Raw genomic sequence first — 21555 nt, 5'->3', positions numbered from 1 at the left:
ACATGGCCACATTAAGGTGTCTCCGAAAAGTGAGTAAGCACTCACAGACGTCCATGTTAAGACATTAACACGTTTACAGTCCGAAAACTGTATCATCTCTACAACTTGTTAATAACAACTGTACACTGGGTGAGTGTTTTATAACTCATCCATTTGGATGCTGTTGGGACTTCAAATTCAAAAAGATTTTATTTTATTTATATACCAAAGGTGGATGCAGCTTGTTAACCATCATCCAAATATGGTCACAATTACCTCTAAAAATCCAAGGACGTGACCAAAACACTAAATGTATTATTTTCAGCCAGATTTAGAAAGCAGGGGTCTCCAACTCCAGCCCTCGAGAGCTACTGTCCTGCAGCTTTTAGATGCATCCTTGTTCCAACACACCTGAATCAAATGAACGGCTTTGCCACACTTGAGATAATTCGAGCATTTGATTCAGCTTGCTGGAGTAGCTGACACTAAAAGCTGCAGGACAGCAGCTCTCGAGGACTAGAGTTGGAGACCCCTGCTTTAGAGCCTTTACAGGCTTGTGCCAACTTCTAATCACAGTCAGCGTGTGTGGTATAGGTCAGTGGGTTTTCCACATTACCAAACGGTTCCTCCATAATGTATTTCAGGACTACTTGACTGTAGAAGGAGACCTGACCTATGGTCCAGGTGAGACTCAGAAGATAGTTCCTGTTCGTCTCCTGGAGCTGAGTGAGAAAGATGGTCTACTAGAAGACAAACAGGTCAAACAGTTTGTCATGGACCTCAGTAATCCAAGGCAGGGTGCCAAGCTGGGACGCTACCCGAGAACCACTGTTACCATCGCAGACCTGCCAGGTAAATGGATGCACAAGTGTTCTGATCACAGCCTTGATTCTAAGAGAAGAATTGATCACTAAAGTTGCTCCTCTTTCCCACATTATCGCTCTTTATCACACAGAACCCAGTGTGATGGCGTTCAAGAAGGGCACCCAGAACTTCACCACAACAGATCCAACCTACACCATTCCAGTGGTCCGCACTCGCAGCCCCGAGACCCCTGCCACAGTGAAATGGCGCACCAAGAAGGCCCAGCGCTTTGAGTTATCTGGCCCTCTGAAGTTTTCTCCTGGAGAGACAGAAAAGAACATTGTGATTGATCCAAAAGCCTACCCCGGACCCATCCAGCCTGAGACCTTCCAGCTTGAGCTATTTGACCCAAGTACCAACGCTTCTATTGGAGACAAGAAGACCACCATTGTCAATGTCACAGATGGAGGTAAGTGTGTTGAGGTGATGTTGAGTGAACTGTTAGTTCCACAAACACATTCATCCAAAGATTTACTGGAATGGCATTTGAGAAGTTTCAATCATTGTGAAACAGAATTACTGCATGTTTGTTTATCTGGTAATTCCTTCCAATCCCCACAGTTCCAAGATCTCCTGAAATAGCACAGATGGTACAGATGGGCTTCATAAACAGGAAAGCTGCCTCACCTGGTGGTCACCTCCTCTCCCCAGAAAACCCTAAGGCTGTAGCAACTGGACCCAGAAGCATCCGCCTCAACTGGGAACCTCCACCTGGTAACCCCATGGGGTACAAGGTACGCGAAATATCGCTGATAAGGCCTTGAAACAATATTTATCAAACTCACTGACTCCTAATCGGCCGTTCACACTGCAGAAGCGAACAAATTTCTTTAAATCACGCTTGATTTTTCTGATTGTTATGCACGAAAAAAACAGGTCTCACCAACCACATCACTGCATTTGGCAGCTTTTTTTTAGGACAGATTTTCTGCAAATCACGCACGACTTTCAGTCAAGTTCAAAAAAATTCAGGATTTCATTTTTTCGCAACGCGCTCGGTGTGTAGAGGGCTTTAGTTTAAGAGCTGAATCCCATCAAGAAGATTTTTGGAATATTTATCAAGTCAGTGTTTTCTTTTAGGTCAAGTATTGGATCTATGGTGATCCAGAGAAAGATGCCCAGGTCTTAGATGTGAAGACTCCACATGCTGACTTGACCAACCTGTATCCCTACTGTGACTATGAGATGCGAGTGTGTGCCTACAATTCAGTGGGAGATGGCTACAATACTGACGTCGTCGCCTGTCAAACACTGGAGGATGGTAATTACTGTAAACCCAGTCAATTTCTGTTAAATGCAACTTCTTTTTTTTAACATTAAAGCCCAGATTCCTCCAGCTTATAGCTAATAAGGATGTTACAATACAATTTACCCCCCACGTTAGAGCTAGTTTGTTTGGAACAACCTGTCTCAAGGCTAAATTTAAACTCACAAGTGGCCGCTGTGGCATTTTCCCGTAGTGCCCGGAGAACCTGGTCGTTTGGCCTTCAATGTCATCAGTCCAACTGTCACTCAGCTCAGCTGGGCAGAGCCTGCAGAGACAAACGGCAACATTACGGCTTACGAGGTCATCTACACGCCCATCGATGACGATATGAGTAAGAGACCCGCTCGTAAAACACAAAAGTTCTCCATATGCGCTGGGAGCGCCAAAGTTTGATTCTATCCCGTTGCTTCTCGCAGAGCCAGTAGGACCAGCTAAGAAAGTGAAGATCGACAATCCTAAAAAGCGAATGCTGTTGATCGAGAACCTCCAGAACGCACAAACCTATCAGTACAAGGTCCGTGCCAAGAACAGCGTGGGCTGGGGTCCCTTCAGAGATGCAACCATCAACTTGGCATCGCAGCCAGCCAGACCGCTGTCCAGTAAGTCTGTGACAAAGACTTCCCCAGAGCGCTCAGCCTCCATGAAAAATCATTTACCCCTTTCTCTTTCTTTCTGCCCCCAGTTCCCATCATTCCAGATGTCCCCATTGTGGATGCCGAGGCGGGAGATGAGTACGACGGCTACCTGATGTACAGCAACGAGGTGCTGAAGTCACCTGTAGGCTCCAAGACACCCAGTGTGTCTGGTGACGGTGGGTATCCAGAGCCAAAAGCACAAACTCCTCTTAAGAGCTGATAGTGTCAGAGAACGAGCTGTGACTGTAACGTGGATCCAGTGATTTCAATTCATACTCTTGATGCTCCGAGGCATCGTGTGTGGCCCTTCTGAAAGAGAAGGAACATACATACTTTTCCTTTTTTGGGTTCTTTCAAATTTTTTCAGGTTTTTAGTATAAAACGTCTGAAAACATAAAAAAGACCCACCAGAGCTCTGAGACTCTGTGTTATTCTCAAGGCTCTGTCATGCTTTTTTAATATCACTTCCATCTGGCGGCCTTTTCCTACAGGCAGCGCCCCAGTCAAGCAGCAGCAAAAGTCTGCTTCCACTGCATCCGCAGAAATATGCAGTAGATGTCTCTGTGATCACAAACCAAAATGTCTTCAGTCTGCTGTCACTCTCCTGCTTTTTGCAGCCATTGTGTTGCTCTCATTTTTCCCCAGTAGTGCTAAAGTTGCTACTCACTTCCGAGACAGTTTGCACTTAAGCGATATATAATCACATCTACAGTACATGCATGCAGTTTGTCTTGTAAAGTACTCTATAGCAAAACAAACAAACCCACCCTTGGCCTGCTTGCTTCTCCACTGTAACCACCAAATCAAGGCTGGAAATATGTCAAGTTGGTGGGGTCCAACCTGGATCTCCGTAAGGTGTCGTGGAAAAGGCGAGTGGATGTCATCCCCAGTCGGCTCAGCACAGACACAGAGACGAGCTCAGATGAGACCCCCAACCCCAGCTACACCAAAACACCCCTGCCAGGTGAAGACCACTCCATCCGACCCCGCAGATAGGCAGCCGGCATGCCAGCTGTTACGCACGGCCAGTCATGCTCCCAGCAAGGCAACAACGTTTCTCTCTGCTTTCGTGGTTTAACTCATACTCAAATGTTACCACTTGCCCTTAGTCGGCACCTGCCCCATCTATCCTGCCCAGAGACGAGCACTGGCATCAACTGCTGCACCTCCAGTTGATGATCGGGTCTATTCTCTTTGTGTCCCACTGGGGAGGTTGTGATCTGGAGGCAGCTTGCCTGTGGTATAAAGCTGTATTACAAGCTTAGTTAGTGTGCAGAAGCACAGAATAAACAGGCTTTTTGGGGGGTTTATTAATTGAAATACAGTTTCATCTCTGCGGGGCACTTTTCTCGCAGCTGTTTTTGCTTTTATTTTCGAATGTGCTTTTACATACGCGGCTCGGTTATTCACATTGAGGAGGCTGCCAGTATTTGATATGTTTTCTGCACATTAAGCAACAGCATTTACAGTTTTGCTTCTGTAGATGAAGACATGCTCACTTCTCTACTTTCTTATAGAGAAAGTACTTTAGTTTCATCATGGGATACTTTATCCACAGGTCAATGAAATATCTCAATATTAACTACATTAATTTGGAATGTACGGAGCCCCCCAGGGGACATGGGAGAAAAAAAAATTAGGGAGGGAGAAAAAAAAAATTAAGGCGGACTTTTGCGAGATCTCGCAAAAGTATTGCGAGCGCTCGCAAAAGTATTGCGAGATCTCGCAAAACTCCAACAATGGCGGCAGCTACTTAGTTGTAATATTACTCTTTCTGGGTCACAAAATACACTTTTAAGATATTTTGAGGCGTGAATGTAGTTGTGTAAACGTCAGATACCTGCTCGGTTTACAAGACATCACATATTTGCAAAAGTGCTCCAACGTTTTTGGAGATCTGACACCCACTAGCTCGAAGCTAACGGGAGGTCGAGACCTACTACAGCCGGGAGGAACACCGCTTTCCCGGCACATCGTGCCTCGACCTCCTGGTCGGCTTCGAGCTGGCGGCCTCCGAAGAATGCGGCTAAAACTTTTGCGAGATCTCGCAATACTTTTGCGAGATCTCAGCTCGCAAAAGTCCGTCTTAATTTTTTTTTTCTCCCTAATTTTTTTTTTTTCCTCCCTAATTTTTTTTTCTCCCATGTCCCCTGGGGGGCTCCGTAGGGGAATGGCTAAACTTTAAGACTTTAATAATATTTCTTATCAGCCTAAGTGGAGTGTTGTAACACTAAGAAGTTATGTGTACTAAGATGCCGAGATTATATAATAACTGTGTTTGGTAGTGTGTGTTAGCTTCCTAGCCTTTAACCCGAGTTCTATTTTGCTGTTTTATTTCTGTGATTTTTATGTTTTTATTTTTACTAACCAGCTTAAACAAAATCAGTAAAATCTCTATGCTGTAAAAAAATTTCCCCCTCCTTTGAGCCGTCTATCTTCTGACTGGCTCTTCCTTACCTGGCTTCCCCAAGTTGTTGTACACCTGGATACTCACTGGTGTTGCAATACAATGACCATATAAGGAAATCTGCGCCGTCTCCGAGTTTGGCTCACATCGATTATTTGTACATACTGTGACATTATTTGTTACTTTGGCCATGTTTAAGGTGAGCGTCCTTTAAAATATGACACTATGACCTGCTGCAATACAAGTAAGCATAACATGTGATTTACTTGGAGAAAAATACAGTCTTCTAGCAATAAAAAAGAAGTGATTTCAGCTTGATTGAATGAAAAAGTGCGGTTGTAGTGTTCACTGCCCTATTGCACATAAGCGGGACTGAAACTGTTGCTGCTTTACTCTCCGCGTTCTGGCTGAGGCTGCTTCCCATCAGTGGCACTGAGAGTGAATGAACGCTTTAAATGTTGCAGATTGTGTACTGTGTTATTAACAACCCCGGCTCTCGCTGTCGTGCATCACAGATTATATGAACGGGAAGTGGGAACAGAATTTCCTTTTCCCCGGAGGGTCAGGAACACGTAACCTGTCAGCATCGTCCTCCCCCATGTCCACTCTGAGCTCAAACTACAGAGGGGCGGGTGGCTCCTATACCACGGAAACAACCACCACCTACTTGTCTGGGCCAGGTATGATGGGAGGGTGGGAGCAGCGCTGAGAAAAAGTAAAGTAAAACTTCATAACGCCGCATGTCTTTATCCTTCATCTGTCTCTCCTTCCATGCAGGAGGCTCTCGCAGACAGGATTTGATCGGAGGTGTCCACACCTCTGACGTTATCCTGAGGAAGCGTTCGGAGAACCGAGGCTACATGGAAGAAAATATCCGTGATTCTATCGTCATGGGAGACCTGTCAAGCAAATTCCCAGATCTTGGTAAGTTTTCACAGAGGTTTGAATTAATTTAGAGAAATTGAGAATGAATTATTTCTGTTCTTCTGGCCACGAGAGACGCTTTTCTATTTTTTTGGAGTGCAACAGTCAAGATGCCTCGGCAGGTAAACTATGCAAGCGCATGAGCCCATTGGTTTGGACATCTGTTAGCAGGGTTGGGGCTGTTGGCTGCACAGCAGACTTTGCAGGAGCTAAGCTGACTATCGCTGTTTCTCCCTCCCTCCCCTCGTTTCTATTCTACTTCTTTTTTCTTCCCTCCTTATGCGCTTTTCCTCCCCCTTCTGTTTTGCTTCCATCATTTTCTTTACCTCCTGGTGTCCTGCTCCCCTCTACCCCTCCCTCCTTTCCCCTGCTCAATGCGCCATCAGGTGGGTTCGGCTACACTGGGATGCAGAGCAGCTCTCAGAGTCACTTCAGCTACAGCCTGTCTCAGGGCTCGAGGGCCAGGAATCAGTCTTCAGACGTCAATGAAGCCTTGTATAGTCTGGACAGGGTTCTCCATGGTAAGTCTGCAGCATACAAGCATGGAAGCACTGGAAGGGTTTGCTGGGTGTGATGCATAAAGCACCCCTCTGCAGTCTTCGCTGCTTCTTTAAACGTGTGGAACTTTGCCTCGCTCTGAGATCCGATGTTCTAACAACTAGAAATCCCTTTTGTTTTAGATTAACACAATATTTCATTCATGTATACATATCACATCATTATTTCAAGGGGAACACACTCATAAAACAGACTTGATGCTAGCAATTGATATCATAAATTCAATCACCAGCCTCACCGACAAAGGGAATCGAGAGCTTAGATTTTCATACAAACTGACTCCTTGTTGCAATCAGAGTAGTCGCCTCCTGCTGGCCGTTAGAAAGAATTGTGCCTTGGCATCACTTTTTTCAGACCTAGCAGGGATGCTAATAGTCAAACGAACTACAGTTTTGCTTTTTATTGAATTTATTCATTTGCTTAACAGCTACACTTTCTCCCACCCCAACCTGTCACGGCAGATGGCCCCGCCCCTCCCTGAGCCTGGTTCTGCTGGAGGTTTCTTCCTGTTAAAAGGGAGTTTTTCCTTCCCACTTTTGCCAAAGTGCTGCTCATAAGGGGTCATATGACTGTTGGGTTTTTCTCTGTGTGTATTATTATAGGGTCTACCTTACAATATAAAGCACCTTGAGGCGACTGTTGTTGTGATTTGGTGCTTGAATTAGTTTCAGGAGTTGGTGGAGATGAATATTGTCTTTATTATATTTTTCTTGTAGCCAAAACCACCAAAACTCGTATGTCATAAAAGGTCTGTGAGGGAATTTGATGTTAAATACAGTTTATCCTGCTGCCTTTAATCGCAGTGCTATTAGGACTACGCAAGAGCTGTAATGTATAATGCAATATATAATCTGTGACCGTCTTAAAATCAGTTCCATCGCTGCAAAGCACTCAGAGTAATGGAGATAAACGGCTTTGTGAAATTAGAAAAGTCATTTAAATCTCATCTGTCCCCTCTCTGATCTGAAGACGCACTACACATCTGTTAGGATGCTCATGTTTTTGTGTGTTATCTCTCAGATGCACGACTCGCCCCCGGCATTCCAGACACCCCGAGCAGACTGGTGTTTTCTGCACTGGGACCAACGGCCCTCAAAGTCAGCTGGCAGGAGCCCCACTGTGAGAAAGACATCCTCGCATACTGCGTCCTCTACCAGCTCCTCAACGGAGGTAAGTGCAAGGAGCACAACGTTAATGTGGAAGAGCGAGAACAGGATGTGCGTGTATTCACTTCCTGTTTATGGAGGCAGTTGACATCTTCTCCGATGGTGATGCTGACCACGCTCTGCTCCCTGTAGGTGAGATGAAGCGTATCAACGTGACAAACCCGGCAGAGAACTCGGTGATCATCCAGGACCTGCTGCCAAATCACTCCTACCTGTTTAAGGTGAAGGCTCAGAGCCAGGAGGGCTGGGGTCCGGAAAGAGAGGGCGTCATCACCATCGAGTCTGCTGTCGACCCCAAGAGCCCCCTCAGCCCTGTGCCAGGTGCTCATTCACTTATCAGTCCACAAAAACAACGTCTGCTTATCTTAACAAAGGCACTCGATCTAATATTTCTCCTTCCTCATGCTGTCGCTTGTCACTTCTTCCTCCAGGTTCGCCTTTCACTCTTAGCACTCCCAGCGCTCCAGGACCTCTGGTGTTCACAGCTCTGAGTCCTGATTCACTGCAGCTCAGCTGGGAGAAACCACGCAAGCCCAACGGAGAAATCCTGGGATATGTAGTCACCTGCGAACAGCTGCATGGCGGAGGTGAGGCTTTCTGCACAAAGGTCACTTGCTGTAAAGCTGTTACATTTTAAATTGTGTGAATTTGGTTTGACCTCTGTTTCCTGTTTCCTGCAGGTGATATGCGTTCCTTCCAGGTGAACAGCGATGGCGCTGAAACCAGTCTGACCGTTCCCAACCTGACTGAGAACATGCCCTACAAGTTTAAGGTCCAGGCTCGAACCACACAGGGCTTCGGTCCGGAGAGGGAGGGCATCATCACCATTGAATCTCAGGATGGAAGTAAGATAAAGCCCGTACTGACAGATTGGCGTCTGATATTAATTTTAAAAATACAACAAAAAAACTCCCAGTGATTGTTGCTAGAAGCTGAAATAGACAAAAAGCTGATCCCCTCGGAGGGATGAGCGTAAATGTCAGTCTCTTTGTCTGTATTGGAGTGCAGGGCAGCTTCTGTCCAGAGTTGACATTTTAGACTGAGGCTATGCAAGAGCAAACATTTTGGAGTTATGTAACAGGAATATGCTCGATGAATTTTAAAGCTGGTACCAAAAAAGATCCATCTTCTGGAAACCTCTGGGGTAATTTATGATCCTCTCAGTCAAGGAGAAATATTGGCATGACTGTGGCGCAGCAAAGGTGCAGAGGTCTCTGTAATCCATCAAGAATTAATAGAAATTTGTCCAGCGATTCTTTCTTTTAGCATAAATTGACAGAAATTATCATTTCCATGAGTTAATATGCATTTTTAAATTTTAAAAACTTAGATTCAACATTAAGAAAGAAAGCCTTTGTTGTGCTGCTTTGCACAATAGAAGTTATTGAGTTAAATATGAAGATTGACAGGTGCTTGTTGACCTCAGGGTTCCGCTTACAGATAGGGAACCTTACATGACACCCAAAAGAGGAACGCGATCCAGCCCACTGGAAGGCTTTACAAAAAAACCTCCCATCATTAAAGGTACCGTTGAGGTCACCAAATGTCATCTTTATGGGGGAATGAGTTACAGGGCGTCCACACAGGAAGCAGTTGGCTAGTTGCACATCTTGTTGTGCTCGATGGTTAGCTAGAGGACATTGTAGAGTCAGATTGCCTAGATAACTTTCTGAGGTGTTCATTGTTTTTGGCTTTAGTCGCTCACCTTGAAGTTGCAGCGTTATTTTGGTAGCTGTTCGAAGTCACTGACGGTCTCTTCAGAGCAGAGCAGCGGTAACTGTCAGATTTGATCAGCATTTCCTGTTTGGCGATCAACATGTGGATGTCCTTATTTGAGGAACTAAAAGTAGATCCTGATTTGGGTTATTTTAAAATATAAGCTGAAACTGTTTTTAAAGAGGCATGAGACATGCTCTTCTTTGTACTACTGTTTGGGTGCCATTTACACTTTTCTGTCTACATTTTTCTCAAATGTTCTGGGGTTTGAGGTTTGCGTGTGCTCTTGGGTTTTATGAATTTTTACACAGTGTAAATACCTGTATTTCAAAAAAAGTTATAAATATGTCTTATGTTGTGGAGATATCAGCTAGGTTGAACCTAGAGTTGGGCTTTGCTTTTGTGTAATATCACTTTATACCACAAGATGGTGCTGTTAATTATTATAACCTTTATTTAACCAGGCAAGCCATTCAGATAACATTTTTGTGCATAAAGGCAGCCAGCCAAAACATAACACCTCCTGATATGTCAGAAATTAAACAACAGCGCACATTTCAGCTACATTTCAACACCACTTGTAGAATGCTGCCCCCCCTGGTGGTGAAGGTTTGATTAAAATACCTTTAAAAGCTCATGTAGGATGAAGCATTGCAAATTAGCTTAAGCTTATATGATAATGTAATGCTCAACGCATTTCTGTCACTCCTTCTTGGAGATAACAGACTTCTCATCCATCTGTTTTTGTCCTTCCTTGCCTGTAGGTGCTTTGTCCCAGCACAGCAGCCAGTCGATGACACGGCGGGAGGTTTTCCACATGCCAACGGAAGTCAGCACACGAACTAACATCTCCCACACCATGCTCGACGACCCCTTCTTCTCAGGTACAAAAATAATAAACTAAGCTTCCTTTCTCTTCTTTTTAAAATAGGATGTGTTCACTGACTGTTATGTACCACTGTCTGTCCAACAGATGGGATGATGATGACTACGCAGCACACAGAGACTAGCGGCATGGTGACTCGTCAGATCACCAAGGAGGTGGTTCAGAGGGGCGTCATGGGAGCAACTACTGTCACAAAGAAGATGTTTTATGAATCTTAAAGGGCGCGTTTGACAAACTGGCATCCAAATGTTCGACATAATGAGAAATCATATTTGAGAATCTCTTTTAAAAAGAGTCGACTTCACAGTGCTGAGAGTGTTTTTGTATATGTGCGAGGGGGTGTAGCTTTCACTTTGCAACCAAAATTACATTCCACATAAGAACTCGTGTCTGTTACAATCTGCCGTCATTTTCTTCTATAAGTTCAGTTTGTTTTAACATATCCATACGTATCAAATATCAAGCTAGGTCTATGAACTCACTTTGTGTTGCACATTTCCTGCTAACGAGGAAAAAGCCTGATTCTCTACTGCAGGCACATGATCAAAAATATACAGGATGTAACATGTTTTTGTATCTCATACATTTGAATTAAGTTGGTATTTTTCATGCTTAAAGTTTTTCTTCTCCCCGTGTGTTTAGCATTTTAAGAAGTTTTTGACAGTAAGATATGTGTACGGTGGTCCTGAGTTACAAAACAGATGCACACACAAAAAAATAACAAGAAAATAAAACCATTTCACTTTGCCTAAAAATTTTGGGACACCATTTTTTGAATGGAAGGAGTCCTAGTCCTTGAAACAGCGGAAGATATTGCAGTTATTAGGGAATATTTTCACAAAGGATATTTACCATTCAAACCCTGAAATCAAGAATTAGGCCTGAGCATAGAGGCATGAGGAAATCTGCATTTGTAAGAAAGCAAGGTGCACCCTATAAACAGTAAAATAGTATTTGTTGCATTTAAGAGTGGTAAAGATTTTTAACTATCCATACTGCCTGTTGCCTGTTGTTTTTTGCTTTATTTTGTATTTTGCGTCTCCAGGCCCCCGTACAAATGTGTGTAAAGACAGAAAGATTGTATTTGCTTCTACTGCAAGTGCTACTATGTTTGGCTTTATATTTTCTTTGAAAATGCTTTTGTGAAACATTTTTGAGGGAAGCTCCTTGGTAGGAAAATGGATAAGTGGATAAACGTCTCACCAAAAAACATTTTCAGTAGTTTTCCTGTTCTTTCGATCAATTATGTATCTCTTACTTTTTAACAGTTGAACTTTTATTATTTTATTTTTCAACTATTTTATTGCACATAATAAAGATTTGAAAGGATTTTGTGCTGGCTGATGGTTTGTGCAAACTTGTGCAAAAATAAGTGAACCAAAAATAATACAAATGCAAGTCCTGCAGGTTTAGATCTCACCCTGGGTCAACCTGAATCAAATGCTTAATTCATTACCAGGCCTCTGGAGAACTTCAAGACGAGGTGACGTGTCTAAAATCTGCAGGACACCGGCCCTTGAACGCCTTGAGTACCCCCACCCCTGCTCTAGAGGAAACAGTGGGTAACAGGGAAGAACTTATAGTCAAAATTTGAGAACCCTTCATCCAAATTAGGTCAAAATCAGCACTAGACTTGCTTGCATTCACAGCAGCACACCCACCAAGTCTGAAGCAGATCAGATCCACTGCTGCTCGCACGAGCAAAGAAGAGACAGAACAGACTTTCAGAGATTTCTGGAATTAATAGTAAGATTTATTGAGCTAGAGAGAGAAAAGCATTGCCATGTCTTATATAGCACAAATAAACAAAACACAGCTGCAAAAACAAGCTCATGCCTGAAAAATGTTTGCAGGAAGCTTGAGACAAAGAATCAAATAATCTATAATTCAACTAGAGGCATGCGTCAGCCCGCTCTGCAAATATCTGCCTCGTCAGCGGCACTGTTTCACTGCACTGAAGCTAAAAGTATCATCATTCACAGTGCGCTCATGCTGTAACTTTTTAATGTTTATTTGTCATCAACAATTAAAAAAAATGTAAAAAAAAAAAAAAAATGAATGGATGTAACATTACAGGTTTAAACTGATCCCCAACTTTATCCACTAAAGTATGAGAGGAGTTTAAACCCATGGGGAAAAACGTTGTTCATTCTTTAAATGCTCATTTTTAAAATATAAAGAATCAGATACTGTATGTTTCTATGAAGGCAGAGTAACAGGAAAGTGTTTAGCAGATGGACATGTCGAAAGAAGAGCAGTTCCTGTTTGGGATTTGACGAGGCACCTCACAGAAAGACTTTTAGTCCAGAAACAGCCACGCGATTCTAAATCAGTAGAATAAAAGCGTGAGCTCTGTGAGCTGCCGAGGATTAGGACTGATCCGTTTCAGTTCCAGAGGCAGGGCCCCGGGCACAGGCACCGCTGTTTCGCATCAGCAGGCCTGATCACCAGGTCTTTGACCACCTCCACAGTCCCAAAAACAGGGTACAGTTCCTCTGTGAACTTCTCGGTATAGGTGTACAGGTGGGAGCGCTTCTCCACGTCGTAGAAGGACAGCTGGCCCTGCTCATAGTCCAGATAAATGCCGACTTTCCTGGGCACCAGGCTTTGAGGTAAAGGCGTAGCGGGCACCGTCAGGGCTTTCAAATCTGTGCCTCTCTCCAGACGGAGGGTCAGGTATCCCGTATCTGTGTTCAGCGAGCGGAAGCCCTGCCTCACGGCCGAGGCTTTGGCCACTCCCAGCCGCCAGTCCCGCTCGCCCACCTCCACCTCCCAGTAGTGGCGTCCAGAGGCGTAGCCCTCCTGGCCCACAGCACACCACCAGCCATCGAAGCGTCGGGGGCATCGTGGGATGTCGCGGCGCTCCAGGCCGCACCGCATTCGTTTTTCATCATCTGAGATGAGCAGGCCTGAGTGGGCCGATTCGGAGTCCAGGGTGACGTCCTCTGTGGAATAAAAGGGCGGGATTACAAACTGCAAAATGATGTCACAGTAAGGTGAAAAACAGAAAAGAGATTTTCATACCTGCTGCATCACAAATCCAGTTCCACACTGCAAAGAAAAAGAAGAGAAACTCCGTTAGCTCATTGTTTTGTACAGTAGTTTAAAGAAGGCATGCAAAATTTACCTTGACACGATAACACACGTTTTCTTTGTCCAGAAAAAACACACAAGCAACTTACACCCACCCCACTGTACTCAAAGCCCTGAAGTACAAAGGGGGCTGAAGTACTTGTGAAGTATTACTTTATAAGTATAAATATAACTACATGTAATTTCAAGAGCTGAAAAACACATTAATGCTTTGTACAAAAAAAAATGCAACCAAATGAATTTTACGCCCACTCCCCTCACAGCCGCTGTGATCCACAGCCTTCTGTGTGCCCACTGGAAACATTTTGAAAACTAGTCCACGGCTTAAAGTTGTTCAGTGTGATTGGCCCCAACTACTATACAGAGCATGAAAAGTCCAATGTATGCAAGAGTGTTCAAATATGACTATATGTGCAATTTCTTTTAACAAAAAGAAGAATAACAGCTAGAAAATGAGCCCAATATCAACATGGAGGTAAAAGGAAAACTCTTTCTTGTCACAGCACTTTGTTAGGTTTACCATTATTATTCTCATTATTTGTTTCTGTTATTCTGTGCCATATTTACATTAAAATGGTGCAGTTTTTAAACTAATATATATTCTATGATACAGGTGCTCCAAGGTGGTTGTAGGAAAAAAATCCTGCTGAACATAAGCTAGAGTTTTGGATCTAGTTTATGACATTTGGCATAAACATTTTTTCAGTTAATCTTATGTGTCTGAGGATTTCAGAAAGAGCTGAGGCTACAGTTCACACAGACTGCTCAAAATTGTAAAATAGAAGAAAGGGAAAATGTTGCCTGTCTGATAAGTCTCCAAATTTGAGTTAAGCAACATAAAGGATGGATCAATCCTGCCTTGTATCAACAGTTCAGGTTGTTACTGGTGGTGTAATGTTTTCTTGTCACGCTTTGGGCCCCTTTGTGCCAACTAAGCAGCCTGCCAACCTGAGGACGGGTGGCTTCCTCTATGACTACAGTATACCCATCTTCAGACGACTGTCTCCATGTCAAAACGCTCAAATCATCTCAAACTGTGTCTTGAGCATGGCTTCACTGTACTCAAAGGCCTCCACAGTCACCACCCAACAGTCAGACTGTACTGACATATAGTAAAATTGATCAAGTGCATAATCCAGTGGTGAACCATTAAAAACAGACTGCATTTGCTAATAATCGAGTTTAAAGTTTATCGTTACATACTATAGATTTCAGATCATATAATCCAGCCCCACATGTCTGTATACAGCTATACAGAAAAATTAAAGGGGTCATTCATTTATTCATTACAGTGAGCTTCTGGACTTACCGCCGTGGGGAATGTAGCGCACAGCGTCTGAAAGAACAAACAAAGACTGATTACAGACAGACAAGTGTTCCACTCACAACTCAAACCCTCCTACAAGCTTGTTTCCAAACATGCTTCCAATCACATTTTTATAGATTAATTCTAATTAAATATTCAGTGGAGTGTATTCTGTTACCACACACAACAGCCACATCACCGAGTGACTCGTTTCACATCCTGATTTTGCCAAGTGGTTTTTGTGCTGACACCAACATTTTGTATGTCACCCACTCAGTCGTCTGTGAGGCTTTATAGCTGCGCCTCACTTCAGCCTAGTCGGCTACGTTTTATTTTGGCCTTAGCTCTGAAGTCAGGGTTAGTCAAACTATGATCATCAAATGTTATTTTCGCATTATTTTAATTACATAGAGAAAGATAAAAAGGTCATCAGTTTTAGCTGGTTGTAACCCGGGCAACTGAGCCTATGAAAAGTAACACTGCCTCATCATGGAAAAATGCTAATCCTATGAGCTAATATGTAATTTAACAAAAGCCACTTTCAGCTGCTCCTTTATTCACATGGGGTCACACGGCAGGTGGCCCTTTCCTGTTGGAACCTCTCAAGGATTTATGTCTCACCATGATAATAAATGTGTACTAGTGATAAACAGGTCTGAACACCTTCACACTGGTCTAAGCTTTAAACTGACCATTAGACTAATGGTAGAATTACTGCAAAGCTAGAATATTCTTTATTTATTTGATGAACTTCTTGTTTTAAAATGTGAAGTAAGTGACTAAGCCCATAAATTTATTAGGAAAATAATTACTAAGGTCTTGGGCTGTGATATATAATATAGACACTGATAATATCTGTAGCCTCCGATGACTTCTTTCACCACTTCAGGCAAAAACTGGATAAACTGAGGAAACTGGATACAATGCTGCTGCTGCTGCAGCGTGTTTCAGCAGACTCACACTTCTAATTAGGTAGTGTGTCATTAGTGACAGTAGCTCATTGGAAACTGTTCTTCAGTTATTAATATTTATAAATGCTGCAAAGCTGCAAGCATCAAAGAAACATTCAGTATTTTTTCTGTATTGTCAGAAATGTCGGTATCACAAATGTTCTGGAAACTTTGTGATATAACTTTGAGGCTATAACGCTGAGTCCTACCCAGACTCTGCTTCTTCTACAGAAGGCATGTCAGTGTGACTGAGGAGCAGGCACGTGCAGGGGGGGGGGGGCTAGAGGGGCTTGAGCACCCGCCCCTTTCCTGATGGGTGCCCAAAGTGCCCTTTTGTTGAGGCAACTTTTAAAAATATATATATATATTTTTTTTTAAATGTGTGTGTGCGTGCGGAGTCTTGTCTGTGCCCCTCAACAATAATATTTAACTATTAATCACAGTTTTGCTAAATAAAAGGATCTGGCTTGCATCAGTCACATGATCACATTTAACCAATGATCGCCCTTGACGGCAGAACGCGCTGGTTACGAGCCGGGAACGAGCTCACAAAGAGCACGCGCATTTTTAGCGGTCCGGAGCTGTAGGAGAAACACAAGTTAACTCAGAGACACAGACTGATGCGACAAAACCAGTAAGTAGGTGTACAGCGTACACTGTAGTGTGTAGCACACAGGAGTATTAGCTTATTACGTACACGTTGGTAAGCTGTCTTGTTGCAACTGATGAACTGAAACAAATGAGCGTGCTGTGTGTGCAACAGCGCGACAAACATTACCTGTCCTTTTATTAACTGCACAAGTAGTGCTGGTCATAGCTGCTGGCTACCTGTGTAAGGCTGTCATGGGTCTGTAGCTCTGTCACCGTTTTAGGGAACATATTTAGTTTTAAAGTAAGTTACAGGGCTTTCCCTGCCTTTCTGGGGGGATTATATTTCACTAAAAACGATCTAATATGCATGTCCACATAATTATGCATTATTATAATAATAATATATTAAAAAACACACGCTGTATTTTAAAGAACATACATTAAGAAGCAGATTATATTAGATTTATATTTTAAATAAGACAAAATTTGGATTTTACAGCAGTAAAATGATTGTATCTCTACAGTTTAAAAATGTAATAAGCTTTGCCCCTGCACAGAGTGGATAGTGAAACAAATGGAATCATCATAAATACATTATTTCATATTTATTACTTCCCCCTCCTCATTGCTTTATTATTGTAGCTCTAGTAATAAATAATAATGTAAGGATTCTGGATCAGCACAGTGATGCCCATAGTATATACAGTATTCTGAAGAAGGTCTAAAATGTCCCTGTGTGTGCGTGCATGTGTGTGTTTTATTTAGATGGATTTATAAAAAAAAATATTACTCATGATATAACATTGTCCAGACATGCCTGGTAAGGACATGAGGAGGAAACAGTAGGAGCTGTGTGAGGCTACTAAAGGCAGGGCTATAACATGTTTCTGTCATCATTTTATTTTATATTAAGTGCTGGAGTTGTTCGGTGTGGATAATTAGATTATAGTTTATTGCAATAGCAAGTTGTGCCTTGTTCTCAGATAGACAGCAAGTGGAGAGTGATATATGAAATGATGGGATGGAAGGAAGAAGAGAAGCAAAGAGTGATTCACAGGCAGAGCCTAAATTATTTCTCACAGTTTTTTGTTGCCTTATGGTTCCAAGTGCTGTCACCAATCTTTGCATTTTGTTATTATCTGATGACACTTGTTTAATCAGCTACCATCTCTATGGACTTTTTAATGTCTACAGTCTCAGATCAACACAGCCCTTCCCTTCCCATATTAGATTCTTGATGAATGTGTGTTGTTGTTATTCAGCCTGGTTCAATGTGCCCCTTTTTAACTTTGAGCACCCGCCCCTTTAAACCTCTCTGCACGGCCCTGCTGAGGAGACCCTCAAAGTATTCCTCAACTGCAGCGGTGTGAGCAGAGCGGAATCGCTTCAAGGCCAACCAAAAATCTTGTTCCATGGCCTCGCCGGACTCCTCCCACACCTGAGAGTTTGCTCGAACTGCTGCCAGAGCCACACTCTGCTTGGCGTGCCACTACATGACAGCTGCCTCTGGAGTCCCGCAGGAGAACCAAGCATCAATCACTGACCTGCGACCAGGTTTGTTTGAGTGTCACATGCACTTGTGAACGCCTTTTGAACACGGTGTTTGTCCAGAGAACATAACAGAGAACAGGCGGTTCCTCCCAGTCATGCTCCTCCAAGTCTCACTGTCCTTGCCCATGTGAGCATTGATATCTCTTAGTAGTACAATGGAGATTCCAGGTGGGGCACTCAGACACACTAAGAAGACTAGGTACTCTGAAGTGTCACTGAGTGGGCAAAAGGCAACCAGGACCTGTTTACTGGCCCAAGGACAGGAGGAAGTAACGAGAGGGTTGAACCTGAGCTAGTGCATGAGGCTAAAAATATCCCAATATTTTATTCTTTCAGACAAACAAAACAAAAACAGATTTATCTAACATTTGTCAAGCATATTTATCTATTTGTTCACTTTCTGCTTGACTCAGTTGTGGTATACTTTTACAATACCTCCAGAATAACATATAAAACAAGATAAAGACCCCATTCTTCATAATTTAATTAATTAAACCAAATGTATTGTCATTTTATTCCCTACTTTATTTTCATTGGCAAGGATGGGGAGAATCCCTTTTTTCACATGTGCAGAACAAGTTTTTTGGCGAAGCAGCAACAGGTATTGTACAAATGTTGGTTTCTGACTCATGACCATTTTGCAAGATCAGGATGTTTTGTTTTATATTGTTAAACTGGATGAGATCCACTCACCAATTTTCTGACTTTTCTGCTTCTTCACCAGCCACTGCTTTGTCACATCCACCTACAAAGACACGCACACATGCAGAGTATGTCAAGGTAGACAGTGGACACATTCAGGACAAGGTGAGCTGAACAAAGAGATAAACAGATTAGCATGATTGTCGTGCAGCCTATATGCAGCATGCTTGACACACTTAGCCCAGATATCTAATGTGAGAATGTCATGCAAGTGTCGTTCATGTTTCGAATCACCTAAGTTAGCATGCTTCTTATCCCATAAATTACACCACAGAGTACAAAAACATTTAATGACGATCACTTAGCGACAGATATCAAGACCTTTATGGGGCTGTCGGCGTTCAGCACGGCCAGCATGACGAGCTCCATGGCCGGGAACAGGTTGGGCAGACGGCCCCTCTTCCACTGGAACTCCAGGTCATCCAGCATCATGAGCACAGGCTCACCTGGCCACACAGTGGGCTGAAAAAAGAGGTTTAGAAACAGTTGCTTTGAATTTATGGCCAGAGCTCAAGCACAGTCCGATTATCATGAGATCATTGTCAAGGGCACGATTAAGCCTAATCATCTTTATCAGATGCAACGACGGAACTGGGTCAGACTTTAATAACCATCCATGTCCCGTAAGAAAGTCACCTGAGGTCTGCCTTTAATATTCCGGGTCCAATCCATGATGACCCGTTTATGGGGGCCCATGTCGTACTCGCCGCCTCCCTCCAGCATGCAAAGAAGGTGTCCCTTCCAGTCCTTCTTCTCAGACTTCTCATACTGGTAGTCTGATGTGATTGTCCTTGGCTGAATAAAGAATAGAGACTTTTAAGAACATCCATAAAAAACACAATTTATTTCTGTAAATGGCTGCTATCTCGTACCTGCACTCTTTTCTCCAGCACAGCAGCCCATTCCACGATGAACTCCCGGCACACGCTGGCTGTCCAGATGTCCTCTCCGGTCCAGATGTGACACAGGATATTTGATCTCTGAGGTACAAAGGCAATGCGAATAAATGCAGAAGACTCTAAGTAATAAAGAGCAAAAAGGGAGAGAGGAGAAGAGCTTACCTGGCAGATTCTGTTGAGTTCCCGGGCCAGCTCCATAATAAACAACTGACTTTCCACCAGAGGCTCCTTCTTCTCAAGCTTCACTTTTTTGCGAGACTCCTGGAGCAAAGAAACAGAAAATTAAAAGGGAAAAGAACATCATGACTTCCAGAACATTTAGCCCCCGCAGCAATTACTGTGGGAGGATTTGTATACCTTGAGTCGGATCTTGAGCTTTTTGGCTGGCTCGATGAGGAACTGCAGGCACTCTTTCATCATGCTGGCAGCTGGAGTGCGGGGCCGATGCCCTGTGGTATGATAATAAAAAAGCTTTAGCACGCTGGCACTCATTCTGTCAAGAGCTGGAGCTCACTGCACTCCGTCGCCCACACAAATCGATGAGGGTGCAGAAATGGCTAACGCGCGAGAAGGTGGCAAAAAGGTGAGGTGGCGGAGAGAGGAGCACTCACTGCAGAACTTTTATCACAGCTCTGCACTCAGAGTCCACAGAGAGCTCATTAAGATCCCCACCGAGCTATCATTAGGTGTTGAGCCCACTCGCTCAGCCCACTCACTCCGCGTAGATATATATATATCCATGAGACCACACAGTGGGTGGCAAACAGAGATGTAGCAACATTAAAAAAAATATTGCACAGTAACAGGATTTCCTGCATGCGTGTGGATCAATGCATCCTGAAAGTGGAAATTTATTCCCATGGAGACGTGAGCACAGCAGAGCGCTTTTAATAAAAACACTGTGGAGCCATGGTGGGGGTGGAGGAGGAGGAGGAGGAGGGGTGGGGGGGTCCTTGGACCAGTTTGCTGTTGAATCAGCAGTCAGTCTGACAAGCAGAGGGGATTTGCTGTTCTTGCTGTGATGTAGAGGCAGCAGGAGAGCTAAAAAAAAAAAAAAAAAGAAAAGAAAAAAGGAGGCAACAAACACTGAGGAGCACAAACTCAGGACTGAGTTGACCTTTTAGAGAGCAAATTCTGACATTCATAGGTATGCCTGCTTTCTGCCTATTGAGTATGCATATGAATTTCTTCCACCCGCATCCCTGAACTGTTAGAAATGGTTTTATGGAAAGGGGGTTGGAATCAGTTATACAGTGTTATTCAGCTATAACTTCCAATCAACTCCCTTCTATAATTTTTAAACATTTATTTACACCATCATGAGTTTGCGCATGTCTGATACCAACACCAACCACACTAATGCATCTTGATTTGTAGTATTTATTAATCTCTCTTTCACTATATATGAGGGCAGCAGATGTCAAAGCGTTGCTTGTCTGTAACTGACTCATGTTTGGATGGTGGGTTTATTTCTGGCAGCGGAGGCTGAGCGTGTAGGTGACAGAGGAGCTGCAAGATTAGAGGAAATCCGGGATTATCGGTGCTGTACAAACGCAGGTAGTGACTTTCTATATTGGGAGTGAGTGACAAATCACTGCATGCAAGCTGGCATCAGAACAAACACACTGCACAACAACAGGCTCACGTTACCGTACAACAGTGTATCCATACACACCGAATTTAATTATTTGTTCCCAATTTGTAAAATATTATTCTTAATAATAAATAGAACAGAATTTCGAAATGCCAGTGTTGTAAGGTTAAAAAAATGAGGCCTCTTGCACATGAAGCGATGTTTACAAAAAAGGACATAATCAAAGCAAGCGCACACATTATTTCATGTAATTAGGCCCTGTGCACCGGCAAAACGCAACCAGTTTACCAGTTGTTTTTTATCACCTCGCTCTAGAGGGAAATAAATAACATCTCACCTTGTAACGGATAAATTTCCTTCAGGAAGAAAACTCTACGCGGCTTTTCTGTGATGCTTTCGCGAAACTCGGTTTAATTTTTTAGTGCTCCGCCATACTCCAAAGCCTCACCGCTTCTTTCACCCATCCA

General features: G+C 43.3%; 2 protein-coding genes across 6 annotated transcripts in view; one reads left to right on the top strand and one right to left on the bottom strand.

Annotated features, from left to right (window-relative positions):
- itgb4 (integrin, beta 4) overlaps nucleotides 1-11728 on the top strand; it is a 23400-nt gene extending 11672 nt beyond the window's left edge. For 2 of the 5 annotated variants that reach the window (XM_040036724.1, XM_040036728.1), the window contains 17 exons: nucleotides 624-831; nucleotides 935-1252; nucleotides 1405-1577; nucleotides 1924-2104; nucleotides 2304-2441; nucleotides 2527-2709; nucleotides 2793-2921; nucleotides 3554-3709; nucleotides 5668-5832; nucleotides 5930-6076; nucleotides 6463-6597; nucleotides 7655-7804; nucleotides 7933-8121; nucleotides 8232-8387; nucleotides 8481-8645; nucleotides 10281-10400; nucleotides 10490-11728. In XM_040036724.1, the coding sequence (XP_039892658.1) occupies nucleotides 624-831; nucleotides 935-1252; nucleotides 1405-1577; nucleotides 1924-2104; nucleotides 2304-2441; nucleotides 2527-2709; nucleotides 2793-2921; nucleotides 3554-3709; nucleotides 5668-5832; nucleotides 5930-6076; nucleotides 6463-6597; nucleotides 7655-7804; nucleotides 7933-8121; nucleotides 8232-8387; nucleotides 8481-8645; nucleotides 10281-10400; nucleotides 10490-10620 (2844 nt within the window). In that variant the 3' untranslated portion in view covers nucleotides 10621-11728. The remainder of the gene's footprint in view (nucleotides 1-623; nucleotides 832-934; nucleotides 1253-1404; nucleotides 1578-1923; nucleotides 2105-2303; nucleotides 2442-2526; nucleotides 2710-2792; nucleotides 2922-3553; nucleotides 3710-5667; nucleotides 5833-5929; nucleotides 6077-6462; nucleotides 6598-7654; nucleotides 7805-7932; nucleotides 8122-8231; nucleotides 8388-8480; nucleotides 8646-10280; nucleotides 10401-10489) is intronic. The other 3 variants (XM_040036726.1, XM_040036725.1, XM_040036727.1) reach the window with 3 other exon arrangements.
- LOC120736525 (E3 ubiquitin-protein ligase TRIM69-like) lies at nucleotides 11225-21555 on the bottom strand. The gene is made up of 10 exons (XM_040036738.1): nucleotides 21426-21555; nucleotides 19852-19943; nucleotides 19657-19755; nucleotides 19468-19575; nucleotides 19232-19390; nucleotides 18917-19057; nucleotides 18587-18638; nucleotides 14805-14831; nucleotides 13427-13453; nucleotides 11225-13347 (listed from the first exon to the last, which is right to left on the bottom strand). Exons 2-10 carry the CDS (start codon nucleotides 19912-19914, stop codon nucleotides 12788-12790), a joined length of 1236 nt encoding a protein of 411 aa, XP_039892672.1. The 5' UTR covers nucleotides 19915-19943; nucleotides 21426-21555; the 3' UTR covers nucleotides 11225-12787.

The sequence above is a fragment of the Simochromis diagramma genome, unplaced genomic scaffold (assembly GCF_900408965.1).
Source record: "Simochromis diagramma unplaced genomic scaffold, fSimDia1.1 OVJJ01000371.1, whole genome shotgun sequence".
NCBI lineage: Eukaryota > Metazoa > Chordata > Actinopteri > Cichliformes > Cichlidae > Simochromis > Simochromis diagramma.
The sequence above is the reverse complement of the archived record's forward strand: the minus strand, read 5'-3'. Positions and strand labels throughout refer to the sequence as shown.